General features: G+C 46.8%; 2 protein-coding genes across 4 annotated transcripts in view; both read right to left on the reverse strand.

Moving 5' to 3' along the window:
- LOC149338805 (uncharacterized) overlaps positions 1 to 20,005 on the reverse strand; it is a 193,834-nt gene that overhangs the window by 94,699 nt on the left and 79,130 nt on the right. The gene's annotated exons all lie outside the window — the stretch shown is intronic.
- LOC149338806 (uncharacterized) lies at positions 960 to 8,821 on the reverse strand. Of its 2 annotated transcripts, XM_089550366.1 has the most exons (4): positions 8,532 to 8,821; positions 7,164 to 7,271; positions 3,806 to 3,853; positions 960 to 1,535 (listed from the first exon to the last, which is right to left on the reverse strand). In XM_089550366.1, exons 2-4 carry the CDS (start codon positions 7,221 to 7,223, stop codon positions 1,311 to 1,313), a joined length of 333 nt encoding a protein of 110 aa, XP_089406492.1. In that variant the 5' UTR covers positions 7,224 to 7,271; positions 8,532 to 8,821; the 3' UTR covers positions 960 to 1,310. The 2 variants fall into 2 exon arrangements, with proteins under 2 accessions (XP_089406492.1, XP_089406491.1); XM_089550365.1 differs by lacking the exon at positions 8,532 to 8,821 and having other exon boundaries at positions 7,164 to 7,960.

Here is a 20,005-nt window from a genome sequence, read left to right on the forward strand (position 1 = left end):
AATCGCGAACGCCTTCCGCAGGAAAGTCCCAGGACTGCCGATCTCCCCACATTCACTTCCATTAACGGCGAAACCCGACGACGCCCGTCTTTCGAGACACACAAACGCCGAGGACAAATGCCGCGTCTGTACGCGCATCGCTCGAGTTACCCGCCTGCGCGGCCATCGTTCTGGGACGGCTGGCAGATGCAGTCCGTGCGCGAAGTTGTGTCTCCCAGAGCGGACGGGGTGTACAATGGTGGACGACAGTCGGGGTCCCCTTCCGCAGCGCCCTCTCTAGTCGTCAGCTTTATCGACATCCATCGGATCATGCGATACTGTCCGAAGCGCTGACCGGCTGGCGCATCTAGTGTCCCAAAGCGAACTGGACGCCGACGCTCTGTTACAATGCCGGAATGGGATAAGGGATCAGTGCGCTTTTACGCCCCTCAGGCTTACCGACACAATCGTCCGCTCTTCTGAGTGCGTGCTCTACTTGTGTGTGGGATCGGCAGAGCTAGCTTAGGTTTCAAGCCTACGGCCGCATTAGTGTGTTGCTCTCCCGAGCGTTTCGCAACCATGCAGGGAAGCGAAGACATAACCGACACAACAAATGGAAATGAAGATGGGCGGGTAAAGGTCTTGCGCGAAGCTCAAGTACTTTCACGTACGGCCATTGTTACCGTATCTATAGTGAAGAAGGACTAATTAAACTAGACGATGCATAGAGGTCAATTCGGTCATAAAGGCCGTAAGGGGAGGTTTGTTATCTAAACAGTGAGTGCAACATGATGCCTCAGGCACTGCAGAGTTGCGAAATTAACAAATTCGGAACACTAATTACTCTAAAATATCGGCTAAGGTCGCTAATGAGAAGATAATTCGGACGGCGTATCCTAACCCTATTGAAAATATTGAGCGTGAATTCTGCGTGCCTATCTTTGCGTGTTTATTGCCACGCAAAATGCGACGATTGAACGAGGTCGCAGAACGCGAGGCATATTTCACATAATTTGCGCAAGCTGAGCAAGCTCGCAAACGCGAGACATCTCACATAAGTGCGCAAGCCGCGTAAGGCTCGTACAGCAGGAGACATCCTCGCGTAATATGCGCAAGCCGGGTGAGGCTTCCAGAATGTCCGAGAGCCAAGGGTGAGTCCCAGAATGTTCAAGAGCCGAGTCTGGCTCACAGAGCACTAGACAGTGTCTAATGGAGTTACCATCATGATACCGATAATACCTTGCATGGCTGCAAGGCTCCTACATCATTGCTCAACACGGTACGCTAATGTACTGCATTAAGGCCTCCTCATCTGTCTGTCACTGCCTCATTCAGCATGCATGTTGTGAGATAACAAGCTTTGCAGAAACGGTGCTTCGTGGGATGGCTCTCATGTGTGTAGCATGCTTGCAAAAGGACATAGATAAGGTCACCTTAACTGGCTTTATTAATGCCACATCCCTCATGATGGGTGCCACACAGTGGCTAAACAATTTCTTCAGTTTCTCCAAGTCCAGCAGGTTGGCGTCTTGATACAGGTTCTCACTATGCAGCACCTGCTAAAAGGTAGGAGTATATGCAAAAAAATTCAGTTAACCTGTTTTCTGGAAATTCCAGAAAAGGGCACAAGTACTTCTTCCATTAATGAACCAATGATGATTTCGAAAAGTTTCAGGTTTGAAATACAGACACTGGAAAACCCGACTCAAGCACGCAGACTGCTCAGCATCAAACCTGCACAAAATCTAATAACCGTGTCACACAGGCATTTTGAAGGCTTTCAAATGGCTATTAACTCAACGGCACTTGAATACAGCTAAATGGGCATTTCCAATAGCCACTGAGTCCCTAGAACAGTGTGGACATCTATTAAGATTTTGAAGGCTTTTCAGTGGTAGAAATTTGCACTCAGACATGGAGCACTCGCAACTATACACTAAGGAATAAAATCAAAGCAATTTAATCGCTGAAAGAATACTCAACATGAAATGTACAACTTATTTCACTAAAAAAAAAAGAAGGCTAGCCACAAAACACTGCAGCAAGCATATTATCACTGTTGCCAATAGCACAAATACAATGAATACCACCTTTTCAAAACTGTGTGAGCGCTACAACAGCTTCCCAGCAAAATTATCAACTGTGACAGTGGCGCCACAGCAGCTTGGTGCGAGATGATGAAATATCTCTACGGCGATCAAGTATTCTGTGTAGCAGTGGCATAACTCCCAAGTTGAAGTGCAAATCTCGAAGCTCAATCTCCCACCTTAACTGTTATCTTTAAATACATATTTAAATACATTGGAGCGTGCTGCAGAAGTAGGTGGTCAGATCATTCGAGAGGATACCTGCAAGGTATCTCAGGAGACGAAAGGTCTGATGAAGAAACGCCAAAGCATGAGGACGTCTAACTTCAGAGATAGAATAGAACTAGGAGAGCTATCGAAGTTATTTATAAGTGCAAGGTAGCCAACATAAGAAAGTTTAACATGGAGAAAACCTAGCATGCTCTAAAGCATGGAGGTAGCCTAAAATCAGTGAAGAGAAAACTAATCACAGGTAAAAACCAGATTTATGCGCTAAAAGACAAAGAGGGCAATCTCATAAGCAATATGGATAAGATAGTTAAAGTAGCCGAAGAGTTCTGCACAAATCGCTACAGTAGTGAATGTAATCAGAACGTTACGGAGAGAGGCAGTAGAGCATAGCAATGGGACATCCCGCCAGTAACGAGGGAGGAAGTAAAGAAAGCCTCAGGAGCAATGCAAAGGGGTAAAGCAGCTGGTGAGGATCAGGTAACAGCAGATTTGTTGAACGACGGAGGAGAGATTGTGCTAGAGAAACTAGCCACACTGTACACGCTTGCCTCGTGACCACGAGCGTATCAGGAGCTTGGAAGAATGCGAACATTATTTTGACTCGTAAGAAAGAAGATGTCAAGGACTTGAAGATTTACAGACCGATCAGCTTACTATCCATTGTCTACAAGGTATTTACTAAGGTAATCACTAATAGAGTCAGGACAACCTTCGAATTCAATCAACCAAATGATCAGGCAGGCTTTTGTAAAGGGTACTCAACAAGAGACCACATTCATGCAATCAATCAGGTGATAGAGAAATGGGCAGAATATAACCAACCCCAATATATAGCCTTCATTGACTACCAGACAGCAATTGACTCGGTGGAACCACAGCTGTCATGCAGGCATTGTGAAATCAGGGTGTAGAAGAGTGTTATGTGAAAATATTGGAAGATATTTATAACGACTGCACAGCTACCATAGTTCTCCATAAGGTCAGCAATAAAATTCCTCTATATTCCGAGTTTTCTAACACCACCATCATTTTTTGGCACCGTGACCATATCATACAAGAATGTGAGACCTACTGCATACCTAAAGAAAATATGTGTGTAAGCCAAGCATCAGCCGTTCTATGCAATAAGAAGTCTAAGTGAAAAAGATTCGATGTAAATTAGAGAAAGCCTTGCCATTTTTGTACTTCTGCTTCTATGACTGCTTGCTGGATTTTTTTCTTTAGTTGGAAGCATTCTTCCATCCCTTATCTCTATACACTATTCCTCTGCCAAATGACTGAGTAACCCAAATAGCAATTCCTAAGTAGGGAGGGGGCCTTCCACAGTGACCACACAGGGGCCTTCAAGTTCTTGCAGCAGTCAAAACATCCCTTTGTAACACTGGCCTTGAATGCACCACTATACTTTTGTGGCAGGGCAAATACTTATACAATTTATGTTTTAAAACCACACAGAAATCCACAACTGCCATTATGAAAACAACCTAGTAATGTAACCATAATCGTACCTGGCCAGCATGATCAGCATGGAAAGGCGCACAGCTTGTGTGCAGCTCCTAAAATGAAAGCAAATTCACATGATTAATTGCAATTTCCACAAAGACATTCTTGAAAAATCATGTTTTTGCACCACTCAGCCTCAAGCCTGCCTTATTGCTCCTGCAGCAATGAGGCAAATCTGAGCACAGCTTGGGGTGAGCTGGTGGCATCATATTACGCACCTGACACTACGTGCATCAATCCATTTGTATGAATGAATTTCAGAATGGCGAAGAAGACACACACACAGGAAAAAATGGTGGGTGGATGAGATTAAGAAGTTTGTGGGGATACAGTGGCCGCAAGTGGCAAAGGACAGACAAAATGGAGAGACATGGGAGAGGCTTTGCCCTGCAGTGGGTGTAGTCAGGCTGCTGCTGCTGCTGATGATGATGATGACAGCCTGAGCACACCTACAAAGTAAAACTGTGATCTCGACCCAGCAGCACTTTACTGTGTTGAAAGAGAACAGGTACAATTGAATTACTGCATTACCTTGTTATTATCATTAAAAAGTACAGGGCTCTAAGGACTTCCTAATTTACATCGAAACGAATGGGTTACAGTGAACTTTCACGGATTACACTAACAGGCACTGAAAATCCAACACAAGTGCCCAAGAGAATATTAGGCAGCCGCGCTAGCCTTCTTTTGCGCTATGCTACCTGATACCAGATTAAAATTCCAGAGCAATTTACTCATACTCTAGCACTGGGATACGTTATGCCCCAGACTGACGCAGCTGTCTTACTAAAGGCAGAGAAGCTTTCAGTGTGGGTCATGTGTGCTGTGGCGTGAACACATGCACAGCATCACCTGCTACCATTCAAGTCCTCTGTGTACACAAATGCAGGTGCAATAGAAAACCCACATCACAAATTTGGCTAGTCTGGTCGGCCAAGCATGGGCCAGCTGATAGCACGAAGCAGCAGGTGCGACACATACCATCATCATCAGACTGACAAGGCCCACTGCAGGGCAAAGGACTCACCCATGTCTCCACATTAACCCTGTCCTTTGCTAGGTGTGGCCACCATATCCCCGCGAACTTCTTCATCTCATCCGCCCATCTAACTTTCTGCCGCCCCCTGCTATGCTTGCATTCTTTTGGAATCCACTCCATTACCCTTAAGGACCAGCGGTTATGTTGTCTTCTCATTACAAGCCCCGCCCAGGCCCATTTCTTCCTCTTAATTTCAAGTAGCATGTCATTAACCCGCATTTGTTCCCTCACCCACTCTGCCCCCTTTTGGTCTCTTAATGTTAGACTTATCATTTTTCTTTCCATAGCTCACTTTGCTGTCCTTATCGTTTGGCACGTGTTTTTTTCTTTGTAATAAGGCATAAAGTATTATACACGGATTACCACATGGCATCCTCCTATGACCGCTAAATAATTTATAATCAAATTTCTTTCTCCTGCTGTATTTGTTTCGGTTTCGACAGCTGAATGATGGCTGTGACGTCAAAGCGAGGTTATTGGTCACGTGAGGCATGAAAAACTGCAATACAATTGGTACTTCTGGCTCTTAAGGAATGCTGGCGTCAGCGCTGTAGCGAATTAAAACGATGAAGCAGCGATTATAAGTGCAGTTTTTCCACGCCTCACGTGACCTATAAGCTCTCTTTGATGTCATAGCCATAGTCAAATTGTTCACCGAAACAGGATGGCAGAAAAAGTTGATTATAAATTATTTAGCGGTCTCACACGAATACCAGATGGTGATTCATGCATAGTAGTGTCTTCCGCATCATTATAGAGAAGAAAACATGCCACCAAGATTAGGTGTCTATACTATTTAAAGCTGAACTCTCTTCATTAGCCTCCACGTTTCTGTCCCAAAAGTGAGAAACATGCAGGCTAAAGAAAAGATTTCAGCTTAAGTGCCAAAGTGGCTCTAATCACACGATGAAACGGAAAAACTCTCGACACTTGAACAGAGAACAAATAGGAATTCCAACAAAATTTTAGATTCTTGTAAGGCTATCAAGCATTTCTGAATATTGTAAACTGCACTTTCACACATACAGTACGCATGTATGCCAAGCTCACATTCAGTAGCCCTGTTTACCGGCTGTAATTATCACGGTCTGAGCTCAGTTACAGATTTAAAACCAGCCAACAGATGCAACACAGGAAAAGAGAAGAAAACAGGTTGGACTATCAGTTGAATTTTTTGTAAAGGAAAAGAAGGCTCGCATGAAGATGCGCCACACATGACTCACACCAGCGAAAGGCAGGACAACAAATAACTGTCACTGATATACCAGCACGTCATCTAAAAGAGAAAATTCTTTCCGTTGAAGATTGACTAATGGCTTCGCTACTCATACAGCCGTTGCCTTGGAGATATGCATCAAATACCTTACAGATTTGTTTACCACTTCTATACACCACTGAAGTGTCACAGAAATCAGGCGTACATACTGATGGGTCATCTTATGATTTACACTCACGACATTGGCACTGTAGTGCCAGATTAGAAGCTGCCTTCCCCTTAACGAGTTAGTGCTCACTCAGGAACACATTAAAGACACCTGCACATATCCCTGAAGTAGTTTCTTGCACAAGCTAGCGGAATGTGATAAACCACTTCCTGCAAGTCCTGAACCTAGTTTTATGGGATACCATACTGCTATCCCGGTTTTTAACAGCAGTGCAAAGGCCATCAACACAATGATTGGCGCAAAAATTACATTTAAAAATTTTCCCGCCACTCGATTTGAACTCATGAAGTCTACACAAAGGACTCCATGATAACCGTTCTGAGGTGAATGGCAGTTCAGCCTAGCCTCTGGAATCTGTGCCAAAAAAAAAACGGAGTCAGCGCATCGCAATTTACTTCCCAAATCAGCCGGTGCTGATGAAAATTGTATGTTTTGCTTTATCTGGCTTATAAAGCTCCACTTTCAGAAAAAGTGTCGTCTTTGTGGTTAGGATGCGGAACTTCATCATCACAGGTCAACTTCAGCTTGCCATCAGTGTCCCTTTAATGCCTCAAAGTTGAACAATAGCTCCATTCATAGAGGAGCGCTGTGCATAAATTTCGACCACCGAAGATTCTTTAACATGCACTGACATTGCATAACACACGAGCAAATATGCATTTCGCCTTGTCGAAACGAAGCCACCACAATTCAATGCCGCGTCTTTGGGCTCAGTAGCCGAACACCAATGCAGTAGGCCACAGCAGCAGGTGAAAAACAAAAGAGAGCCCTTAATAGGCAACCTAACTTGCCAAAATCAACATAACGAGGGGTCACACAAGTAGCAGTGGACTAGGAAAATAAAAGCTACTTGTGTCGGAAGATGTCTTCAGTGCTTACCTCAAAAGCCTGCTTGCTTGCTGGGCATCCTAGCACCAAGTGAAAGGCTGGCACAGCCATACTGGAGAGCTTGGAAGAGGCATTGCTGGTAAAGCTATGTGGAGATTGCTGCAAGGTAAAAAGACACATTTAACAGCAGCACAGTGCAAAAAATGGACTAGAATCAAGCATGTAAGGCAAAGTGCAAGGCACAAAAAGGAGCCGGTCGCAGAATGGAACACAACTGTTTAACCACATTTCGAAGTGGGCCAGGCAACAAGAAATTCATAACCACGGCAGTCATTCACAACCTAGCCTCAGACGAGACATCACTTGCATATCGATATCCAGCATCGTTTCTACAATACATGCCACCATTCAAAAGAACAGACCACAGCAGAACGATATTTTCAGTAGAAGGCTGGTTTGCTTCAAATTCTGCATGCGTCCCTCAATTTGAAATCTGGCATGATTAGCACTGATTTCACATTCTCACAGGTATGATGAATTAATAGTGCCAATTGCAGAAAAACCACACTTTTTCCTTTAACATCAAATAAGGTATTGGAGAGGTACCTCAGCATATTTAAGTCAAAGTCAGATTTATTTGCGCCATTGGTTATAATCATGAAACAATCAAGTTTATTCTTCGTACATATTAAAGGCTCAATTACCCTTAAATTTCACTGCAACTTCGGGATTTAGGGCAAATGGAGCTAGGGCACCTGTGTGCATTTTGCAGTTGTTTGTACCATTTCAGCTCCGAGCCAAAGTATGAAAAAGCGAATGCCAAAATAGAGGCGAAAAACTTCAGAGCAATTTGTTTTTATCTCATCGTTCTGCTATTCAAGGCTCGACTACACTGGCTCGGCTATAAGTACGAACGCAGCTGGATCATACGGAGCTTCGTACCTTAAATACACAATTTATAAAAGTACAAGTGAAATACAAGTGAAAGAGGAGGAAGCTCAATCCAAACGCATACAGCTGAATCGCAGTCTACGTAGTTAAACTGCTCGAGCGCTGTTACTTCAATTACAGCGTAACATGCGGCGAGAATGTAAAGCCCGGGCCGAAGATCTATTGGCGGGCACATATTCCATTCTCGGCGAGAGATGAATGGCAGTACGGCGGCAGTACGGAGCCGATATCGTGCACCCCGCGATCGGATCAGCTGTGCATATTTGCATGGCATACTGACCATGACCGTGTGACCACTGACACTACACGCGCATTCATGCCCGTGTGCCGCCAGCAAACAACCTTTCAGCGCTGCGTGCTGCCGCGATAGGCACTGCGTCTTCGCGTCTCTGTACTAGCTGTGTTGACGTGGCCAGTTGTGCGCAAAGGCTTTGAAATAATGAACAGGTTCGAAGAAAATTAACTTACCCCCAAGATGCGAGATGTCACCCGGGTAGTGGTCTCCCACCAGCTGCTCCGCCATGGAGGAAATGAGCCCCACCGTCAGCATAGCGTTTCCAGTGAAGGCGCGCAAAGGACGACGCGCTATCCGTCGAGCCCGCTGACGCACGCTATAAACACAGGTTTACTCAGCACCTTACCACGTTTTCGTACATCGCACCAGCGAATTTCACTGCTGTCGGCACATCACATATCGGAAGAGTGACAAATGCTCATGCCAGCGATCGTTCACGCCCTCGGCACCACAAAGGACCACGACAAACATAGTAACGCTGACCGCCATGCTGTCCCTCCCCAGACGCTGCGTTCGTTGGCTAGCGCTTCGGCCAGTTCCGGCTTCCTTCGGCCCGTTTAGAAAGGCATCGCCTCCAGGCATTCCTCCAGGTCGTCTCTTTCGGGCTCTATGCTTTTGGGTAGTGCGATAGCAAAGAACTAAAACCAAATGAAACTTTCGTTACAAAAATAATTAAGTTCTTGTGCACATATTAGCATTAAAAACTTGAGAAATTTGTGACGCATGGACGCATTAATATGCGTGACGGTACATTCGTGCGTGCGTGCGTGTGTGATTGGGCATGGTCTAGCTCGTCAAATCCAAAGCCTATCCGACATGCTGCATGGTTTCTGAGATCACCGCCGTGAGCTTCGCTTGTTTTCTCGTGCTGCTGCTGGGCTGTCTTGCGCGCCGCTGTTACTGTGCTGGAATCGCAAAAGAAGAAGGATTACCGGTGTGTGCTGCCGGTGGGCGCGCTCTCATCCAAGAGTAGTAGCAGCTCCCAATTAAGCGATCCGTCGGGGAATATGTGCTATGGATGTCTGGTCGACAACGATAATGAGGTCAGCAGTGCGGTGCCGTCGTTTGATGAGTCGAACCTTTCGGCCTATTGCACTGCTAACTTCGTTGCAAAAATGCCTGGCTCATAAGCAGCGACAGTGGCCATTGTTTCTGTGGTGTGTTTCGATTACAAGACGGCGCCCTTCTACAGTGTGGCTTCCTTGGAAACTTAGTCGGCGGTGTGCCTGCAACACCTGTCGCTGTCAGCTCAAACTGACCGCCTGCGAGCGCTGCCTTCTTTTGCGATGTGAACGGTGACGGGACACTTACTGCCTGTGGCCGGAGCTTATAGCAAAAGCGAAGAGTGTTTTGTGTGAAGGTTTGACGAAGTGCGTGTGTCAGTCTGGACCCTTAGCAAGTCATACGAGATGCGACATGCAAAAGTGGTCCACCAGTCGCTTCAGCAGAAAGGAGTGTGGATGTTTTTTACGTTACTTCAATCGAGAACTGCCCATGCAAATATTTCAACTCGTCCCTTGCCTAAACAGCATAGTAAAGAAGCTAAAGCAACAAAACTGCTGTTTCCATGCTGTATATTGATTCCGCACTCGTGCTAGAGGTGGGAAATATGTAGCAGTTATTGGCGGAGTTACAGCCTATGAAGCACGTGCAGCTTCATGTAATTGCAGGTTAGGATATGTGCCTTACTTGGTATTGACTTTGTAACCAGACATAGCCATCTGTCAACTAAAAGAAATTTTCTTGCTATAGGATTCTGCAGCATTATGTATGCTTCTGGACACTGAATACCGGGTGCGTCACCTCTCTTGAAAGCACTCAGATTTGTGTACTTATCAGTACGTTTGAGATGAGAAGATTTTATCAGCTTCTTTTCTTTATTTTATAATTAGCTACACAGCCTGTCGCAAAAAAAATGTTTTAAGGAAAAGTATTTCAGTTTAGAGTAGAACAGTTCAACAAAGTTGTTTTGGGCATTCTGGTAACTTCAAGATGGTATCTGATGGTTGCATACAGACGCGCAAGTCAAACCTCAAAGGGCATCAAACTTAACAGTACCGCTGAGCTTATCCTTTCGTGCTTTTTATGTGTGTGTAGATCACCTGGGGAAGTTCAGTATTGGATGTTGGATTTCATAGTTCTGCTACAACTTTTATCTTCCTTTCTACACATGAAACATGACTGAACTCGATTACATTCCCCAAGCAAATACCTGACGCCTTACAAGCGTTCCTTACTGTGCACAGTTGTCCCAGTGCATTATATCCACTCATGTGCAGCACACTGTTGTGTTGCTCTTGGTCTCCGAATGTGACTCTCAGCAATATGACGGAATAATAGCGCATCCAGATGGTCTTTGTGGTAGTGCAAATTTCAAAACAGATTGAAGAAGAATGAAGAGTGTGATACTTCGTCATGCATCATGCAATGCTGGTGCTAATCAGGCAACATGTGTGGTATATATACTTCGCACATTTGAGATTCATTGGATTTGTTCTGGAGCCATACTAGGAATTAATTAATCGATCTGTGATTTGTCACTGAATTTGAGAGAGGGCACTAATTTCTGAACTTTTGACACGAACTGTGAATTCAAAACTGTCTTTTCGTGTAGGCTTACATGGCCTTTTTACGTGTATGTAAATTTATGCTAATGACTTTGGAAATTGCTTTGGAAATGGTTTTGGAAATTGCCTCGTAACATTCCTGTTACAGCTCACAATTCGCTTTCTGCACGTCATGTTTGATTGAACCTGATTATATCCCCAAGCTTGTTTGTTGCACCTAACAAACACTGTTGCCCTTTCAGAGTTATTCCATTGATTGACTCCTTTCGAGTGCAAGCAACAAATGGTTGTGTTGCTTCTGATTTCAAAATATGGCTGTCTGCATGACGGGCAACAACATAAGTGCTCTGGATGGCTTTCATCATGCATCTATAAGATATCTGTAACTTTCAGAATTGGTTAAAGGAAGAACTGAAGGATGCTGTAAGAGTCATTAGCAGCTTGTTTTTTACATTATTTTACTATGAACTTGCAATGTTGACAAGTTCTTGCTCAGTGTGCATGTTGTCATGTACAGGTCCCTGCAGTATCGAAGGAAACCATTTTGCACTAAAAGATAATTTTTTGGTTATTTGTTTGCTGAAGTTGAAAATGATTAATGGGTACTTACGCCAAGACGAAAATTATAAAACAGCAAAACGTGAGCTTATTGCTCATTATTGAGAAGTAATCATTAACTGAATGCTCGAACTTTGTTTGCTTTCACCCTAAATGGGCCTTTACAGTCTCGACAAGTTGCTACTAAGCAAGCAAACGCACACATGGCCACACGCAGCCTCACTGAGCTTGCTCAGTATGCACATAAGCACGCACAGCTTCGGCAAGCCCCCTCTCAGCACGCAGATGTCCACGTACAGAGAGTTCTCCACGAGAGTCCACGATTTTTTACACGCAAAGAGTGTGCGTGAACGTCTATCAGCTCACAGTACGCGCATATGTACACACAGGACGCACAGAATGCGTACAGGTAACGCACAATTTCTGTGCATTTGTGTGCAAAATGAACGTGATCGTACAAAAATCACTGTTCTCGTGCAAACTCACGCAGAGTTTTTTCAATAGGGAAGTTCTCGACTGGTTTTAGATGAAATACAGGGTGTTTTTTTTTAGAAGGTCCAAAATTTTTAAAGAAAGGTAAATTCATTTAGATTTATTTTAACCCTGGAGCTATACTGAGGGCTACGGCGGACACCAGGTAAGAGGCAAACTACTTTAATTATTTCGCTAATTAACTTGTAGCGCCCGGCGACGCTATAAAGCGCCGGCGCTGAGATCGGCGTTACAGCGCGCGCTAGAGGAAAATTAAGACGGACAGCGCGTGCTCGTGGCGCACGCCCGGCACGGGCAGTCCGGAACTAGAAGCCTGCCACGCTGGTCGTCTCTGTCTGGTGCTCCGCTGTGACTCCGCAAACCCTCAACAGTGGTGACCTGGCGAACCGTGCCTTCTATCTCAGCGGCGTTCCAGCATGGCGTACTGGCAGCACCCAAGTTTCGACCCGCCGCTCCCGGCGTTCCGGCCTGCAGGCGTCGGCGGGTGGTTCGCCCAACTGGAGGCTGCGATGTACCTGAACGGCATCACCATCCAGCCGTTCAAACACGAAGTCCTTTGTGACATCCTCCCGGCCGACCTCCTGCGTCGGCTCACCTACTCTGCTTTCGGCGGCCGGCCATACGATGAGCTGCGTGCGGCCGTCTTGGCGTACTTCGGCGCCTACTACGTTCCGCCGCCGCTCTACGACGCAGCGGACCCGTTTTCGCCGCCGCCAGCCTCTGGCCCTGCACCGGCCTCGCTCGCGCCCACGCAGCCTTCATCAGAACCCGGCCCGCCTCAGCAGCCCCTCGCCGCCTCGCCGCCACTCCCGTCCAGCGTCTCCAGCCCGGCTGTCTCTCTCGACGCCACACCAGGTGGGATCCGCACGAGCTTCGCCTCGCGTCCTTCTCCCACTCCTATCGTACCCGCGTCTCTGGCCCTGCCTCTTTGCGCTTCAGTGGCGTTGTCGCCAGAGCCTCCTGCAGCCAAAGACGACTCTGCGGCAGCAGCCGTGCCGAGGCTTCCGGCATCTCCATCTACCTCGTCACTACCGCCAACAGCTCTGCAGGCCTCTTCTGTGCGGTTGAAGCCGTCGCCCGCTGATGCTCAAGAGCCCTCGACAACGACCAAGCCTGCTTGTCACACTCCCAGCCCCTCAGAAGGTCCGCAGAGCACTACTCGTCATCAGGAGCAGGATGAGAAAGCCAACCCGATGACGGCAGTAACAAGCACGGCGATCGCCTCCAGCCCCACTTTGCCTGAACCAGTTCCTGACCCAGTGTCAGCGCTTGCTCTCAAGCCCGACCATGCCCACACGCGCATCAGCACTGGCCAGTCGCTCCGGACGGCCACTCCCGCTTTACCCCAGCACCTGGAATTGAACCCAGCAACTTCCTCCGTCATCACCACAGCTGTCACCGTTGTCTCGTCGGTCACACCTGTGCCAACCCTAGTGGCCGGGCCGCACTGCTCGCGCCCTACATCAGGGGCACCTGAGCCATGTAAGCCAGCCATTTCCACCTATTTGGACGACTTGAAGCTGGCGCTACAGCAGCGACACGACACCACGCTAAAGACCACATCTGTCCACGGAGCCGTTTCGACCGCTCCCTTGCTTGTGACGGCGTACTCTGTGTGCCAGCCTCCCGCCGACATCAGCTGCAACGGTCCAGCACCAATGACACTTGTGCCAGCGGGCAGCACTATAGTCGGTGACGGCCCCACCATGGCCTCCATTGCCCTAATATGCTTTGTCAGGTCGGCACCCTGCATCATTCGCCCATTGCGCAGCAGCCAGGCTCGTCCACCTGAATCCGCGCCCTCCACCTGACGGCTCTTCCCGGACCCTGACATGAACTTACCGGACCCTCCCTCCATCGCGTGACCTCCATCCGTACCCCGTCGGCGCGTACATTTCGCCGTTCCGTCTAGGCGGGGGGCCCTGTAGCGCCCGGCGACGCTATAAAGCGCCGGCGCTGAGATCGGCGTTACAGCGCGCGCTAGAGGAAAATAAAGACGGACAGCGCGTGCTCGTGGCGCACGCCCGGCACGGGCAGTCCGGAACTAGAAGCCTGCCACGCTGGTCGTCTCTGTCTGGTGCTCCGCTGTGACTCCGCAAACCCTCAACAAACTAAATACGTTAATTAACTTTTATAATTTTTATTTTAGGGGATATGTTGTATTAGCATAATTGGAGATCGTCTTCCACACAGTCCAGCCAAGAAAAAAGATTTTCATGAAAAAATGTTTTGCGCGCGTAACGAAGCGAGAAAAAGTCACCCTGGTAGGCAGCTTCACACTGTAACACAGCGTCTATGAGCGCCTGTGACGTAGCTCGCTCCGCCCTGCACTTTGTGTCAATGCGTTTTTCTTCCAGCGCGGCATTCCGTGAGGCCGCTGAGCGAAGCGAGATAAGCAGCGATAGCGCAGGCCGCCAGTCCGGGACGCGTGACGCAAAGCGCAGGGCGGAGTTAACTACGTCAGAGGCGCTCCCACCGCTGCGTTACGGTGTGAAGATGCCTACCAGGGTGAATTTTTCGCGCCTCGTAACGTGCGTGAAAATTTTTTAATTAAAATTGTTTTTTCTCAGTTGGACTGTTTAGAGGACGATCTCCAATTCTGCGAATACAACATATCCCCTAAAAGAAAAATTAGAAAAGTTAATTAACATATTTAGTTAATCAGCGAACTAATTAAAGCAGTTTTCCTCTTGCCTGCCGCCCGCCGTAGCCTCCAGTATAGCCCCAGTGCTAAAATAAATCTAAAGCAATTTACCTTTTTTTTTAAATTTTGGACCTTCTAAAAAAAAACACCCGGTATATTCGAAGACTTTCTTGTGACGCCTCGGCTAATTTTAAACCATACCGGCAAGGGTTTAGCCGGATATTACTTCTATTTCTTTTTAACAACACACACGCTGCAATGTTATGGCGTTGTTCTTTGCACATCTTCGTGTATGTGTTCAGGTATAAGTAAACTGTATGCAATGAAAATACTTTGTAAACAACTAGACCGCTCTCGTACGTCAGCAGCGACCCAAAAAACACTTGATGAACCGTAAACGCCATCGGCGGTCTCTACACACAGGCGCAAGTCGACCTCGTTTCCGAACCATGACCATAGCTGAAAGTACGAGAACCGTGCTTGGCTTGTTTAGTTCCCGATTCCTTGTTATTTGAATATCGCAAACGCTCTTTTGAGCATTCGAAGCTAGCTGAGAGTGCCGTGATGGACAACGTTGCTCTTTTCATCAAACCACTAACGATTTTATTGCGAAAGCAATACTACACCAGGTGTCACCTCTTCGCGGTACCGCAGCCTACCCTTCACGGTCGGTGGCCCGTCATGTGGCTACTGACGTCATAGCAGAGCGAGAGATGGGGCACCAAGTCGGCTCTTCAGCGCGCCGCAGCTAGACTTCGCGGCCGGTCGAACGCCTGCGAACGGCGGCAAGCGATTGACGTCATACAAGTTGCAAGAGCTTGCAGGCCTTGCTGCAGTGATAGATGTGGTATGACGTCATCCACAGACATCCAGGCGCTATCGGGTGTAGAGAAAAGTAGCGCCTGCTCGCCGGTTCTTCGGTATAGCTATGGAAGACTTCGGACATGAGTGAAGATTCTTGTGTTGTGTTACCGTTTAAACTGATGGAGGCTATGGATATCGAAGATGCTACAAGTTGCAGCACTTGCTTTCGCAATCACCTAGGCTTAACCAAAGCTAAGCCCCAGCAATTTTTCTTTTTCACCGATGCTGGAGCGGCATGTCAAAAACACGGAACTTCTGCACCCGTTGAATATTTCCCCAGATTCAGCGAAGCCAAGTGCAATCTTTCATACGTTTTTTTTTACTCTCTGCCGCTTTCAGCCCTTCCGTACCTATTCCTTCACGGTACCTATTCCTACCTATTCCTGCGCAGCCATGTACTTTCTGTGACTTCGACAGCACGAGACGCTCGTTCGCCGTGCCTTGCAATGAATGAACTGCCAAGCATCATTATCTGGGACAAGCGACACTGCTGTCACTGAGTTTCCGGCATTACGCTGCGTGATGTCGACATTGTTAATTTTTATCCTTCAAGTTACGTAATCGACGCTCTAATAAGCAATCATCACTTCGCCACGAGCGATGCAGCGCCACCCTATGAACGCGAAGTTTCAAATTTTCCTCCTCACATCAGAATCTAAAGAAAGCCAGTCACAAGGGTCAGCCACATTACGTGACTCGGCCAGCAAGAAATGTTTATTATATAGTCCACCCTGAAACTAAGTCTTTCTTTTACGACCGACAAAGAAGCTAAGCTTGACAAAGCGGCTGATGCCCTTGGCGGCTTGGTGTAAATCAGACCGAAACACAGCGTCCCTTCAAAGCGATGGGGAACGCCACGCTAAGCCGCCTAGCGCGCCATCTCGGGAAAGAAAAAGCTCCCAACTGGAACGGAGGAGGCAGAGAGACGTGGGAGAAAGAATGGAAAACGCAGAACGGGAAAGCTGCGATGATAAATTGCAAAAACAGGAGGGAAAATAAGTACAGAGAAGTCGGGAGAAGGGTAAAAACGGACACCTTCGTCCTCTACGCGCGTCAGCAAACTGTGCCGAGCCACGTCAGACGCGGTACAGCGGTAATCCCCGGCCGTAATCCCCAGACCAGCGCGGTCACGCAATCCGAAGGGATCTTGGACACGGACAGAAACAAAACGTTCGACGCCACGGCTGGCGTAAACACCACACGCCACCACAGAGCATTCGTCTCAGAGACGTTCACCGCCCGGGTGAGCAGGCGTCCACACAAACAAGTAAAAGCGCGACGAGCACGGAACAACGGGACGACACGGTGATGAACGAAACCTCGACGTACGCCTGCCGCCAAGAACGGCTTACAGAACGGTTATGTGCATTTGTTCTGTGTGCGGGATGCGTTTTGTTTTGAACGAACACTCACGATACAGCTGCTACGTTTATAACGATCTTCGCGCATGTGAGCTCGTCGGCGCCGTTAGTAATGGGTTTTTACTCGGACGAGCTCTAAAGTGACGACCGGGAGATGCTAGCGTGAAATTTGCCGTGCGTTAACGTGCACACAAGCCGAGAGCAACGTTGCTCGACGTGTCTGCTAAACATACAGACAAATGCAAAAAAATAAAGTTTCGTTTAACCTCGCCGCCATGTTTGCCCAGCTAATGAACACTGTTACGCGTGAAACTGACAGCGAATATGTTAAGCCAGGTAACCCAAATTCACGACGACCATAATTACAACATGCAATGTCAAAGGTCATGGATTTTGAGCTGTGTTTCATTGAAACATTACTCACCGTATACTGAGGGACACAGAGACTTTTACTCCCCAAACTAAGATGCCTGGGCACAGATAAGCAATTCCCGAAGGCTACATTCGATCACATTTGAATATACCTGGATTGAACAAATTATATACTAGGTTAGCTTTAGACGGCATTGCTTTTTAATTAGACAATGTCAGGTCCAGTTTTATTAGTTTAAAGCAGGCTTCTAAAAAGCTCACTAAGAGGGAAGCTCTAACAGGATAACTTTTGTATCCCATTGGCCTGTCTCAAGACAACGCAAAAAAGGAAGTGCGATCCAAAGAAAAACTAAACAATACAAATGTAAGGCATTGTGAATAAAAATGACTGAAAACAATAAACAAATGCATAATAGAGAAGCTCCGGCGAATTATGCTTGTAAAGTTAACTTTATTTCTTTTTTAGATAATTTTTCTTCTTCTCAGTTGTATTCTTTGGTTCAAGGCCGTTCTCTGAAATATCTCGTCGATGACATGGCAGGGACGAGCAGACATCAAGGAAGTACCTACGGCTATAGATATTCGAGGGCAAAAAGCCGGAGCCGTTGTAGTTCATCTGTTACAACGTCTGCATTCTTCAGAGCCAAAGGGTCGCATGGCAAGGCCCACTGATCCTATTGTGTCCTTCGGGCGGCCTGATTGATACGCGTTGTCTTGGCCTGGAGATGGCGAGGCGTAGAGACACACAGATACTCCGCGGCTCTAAGCAGCACTACATATAGGCTCCGCACAAAGGCACTGTTCTGCAGCTCAGGTTCACACTGAATGGCCGGGAGGACACCGGACGCCAGGAGCGACAACACGCGGGGTTCAAGTTAGCGATGCAAGCGCTGAACTCATCAATTGCACAGCGCTAATTGTCCAGATGCGACGGTAATTCCAAAAGCTCGAGCAATTTTGAAACGAATAATAATACGTAAGCTTCTTTCTCGAAGACCCATTATCGTTATATGTCTATCCAATCTCCATTTGTACCAAGCCACTCCTGAAGAGGCGGATGTATATATGTAAAAGCCCTCCTACAAACTCTTATTTCCTTAAAACTGAAACCACTTCAACAGCAGTGAGGACTCTCTCTTTTCACTCCATGCCGGTTTTTTCTCCCGCAATCAGCCTTGATTTTTAAGCACAGTTATAAATCCCAGGTGACTATTTCCACTGAGTAAGCTGGAGATTTTTTTCTTAAATCATGCCAACGGCAGCAGATATCGGGGCAGTACGGCTTCATTTTGCGTTTAGCGACTAAGTTGGCGAACTGATGTTACCAGGCGGTCAAATCTGCTTGGATATGGTGTGCTCCGGGCTGCTCAAAATCTTCATTTGGGAGTTTCATACACCCGAAATATACTACTAATTGATATGGTATGGTAATTGATATGGTAGCCTAAGTTCCATGCAGGGTAAAAAAAAAAATTCAACGTCGCTTTCATAGTAGTTTTGATTGATCTGGCTATAGCCTGGTTCTGGGGCTTTTGTTTATGACCACACCATGATGTCAAACTTCGTTTTAGGAGCCAGCCGGGACAAGGAAAATTCAATGCGAGGGACAAAGTTTTTCAAATTGGCGGCTTTTCCCTTTCTGCATTTGCTAAACATGGTCCTTGTAAATGTCACACGAGACTCCCTCTCTTCCCTCAAGTGAACGCAGCCGCAGTTAGCCAATCATTTGTCGTACAAAAATTGGTCAGTATAGATGCGGCAGTATTTCCGATTATGTGCCTTCCTACAGGGTATTCTGTAAAACTTACAACCGACCTTTGTAATGCAGTTGAGGTGATTAACACCTTCTTTCGAGGTCGATGTGCTTAGCGGTGTCTGATGACCGAGGACTACTTAGTCCTTCGCGTCGTCTGCTTTCGTGGTTCTTTCCCTCAGGAGAGAAGGCTCTACTAGCACAGTTTTTCAAAAGCTGCTTTGCGGCCGAAATCGGCACAGGCAATGCGTTCTTTTGATTCATTCTGACGAAACCAGCCAACGATCCTCTCAGAGCAAAACATATGAAGGAAAACAGATGACCATTTGCCTCACATCGTTCGCCATTTGTTCCATTTCGGAAACGCAAACGGTGTCCACGTCTAAGTACGGCGTGCGCGTTTGCGCTACCAACGGCTACATTGTGTTTCTGCATGGAAGTCCCGTCTGATTTTTTGTAAAACTTAACCACTCTACCATATCTATAATCGTTTATTCCTATTTTAGCATTTCAGCGTTTCACTCCCGGCTGCACGCAAACCTTTCAATCTGAATGGCCTGGCTTCAGAAGGGCTCTTGGTTTTCCTGACGTACTTAATATCTGCTAAGCTGCCTACCTGCGCGGCACACCGCCAGGTGCAGGTGGCATCGGCTACAGAGCTTTTGAAACGCCTTTAGCAAAGGTATTAGCTATCTAGCAAGCGTGTATCCTTGTAACGATTAGTTTTATGACATACCAAGATGATAAAGCTTTAATAGTTTGTGCCGAGGATAATAAAAAATAGCTAATCATCCGACATGCACCCGCACAAATTCTCTCTTAACCTATAGCGGCAACAGATGTATAGATATCGGCGAAAGAAAACGGTCCTCTTCCTTTTTTCTCTCAACCCAGACACCAGCATGAGCAAAAAAAAAAAAAAAATACGATTACAGGCCAGTGCTGCCCCCCGCCAACAAACACGTCACCTCTTTCTTTTTTTCAGTTGCTTTTGGAGCGAAAGCTCTGCTTCACACTCAAAGCTAAAAAATCCGGA

The sequence above is a fragment of the Amblyomma mixtum genome, chromosome 6 (genome assembly GCF_055824585.1).
Source record: "Amblyomma mixtum isolate Tamu chromosome 6, ASM5582458v1, whole genome shotgun sequence".
In the NCBI taxonomy this organism is placed as follows: Eukaryota; Metazoa; Arthropoda; class Arachnida; order Ixodida; family Ixodidae; genus Amblyomma; species Amblyomma mixtum.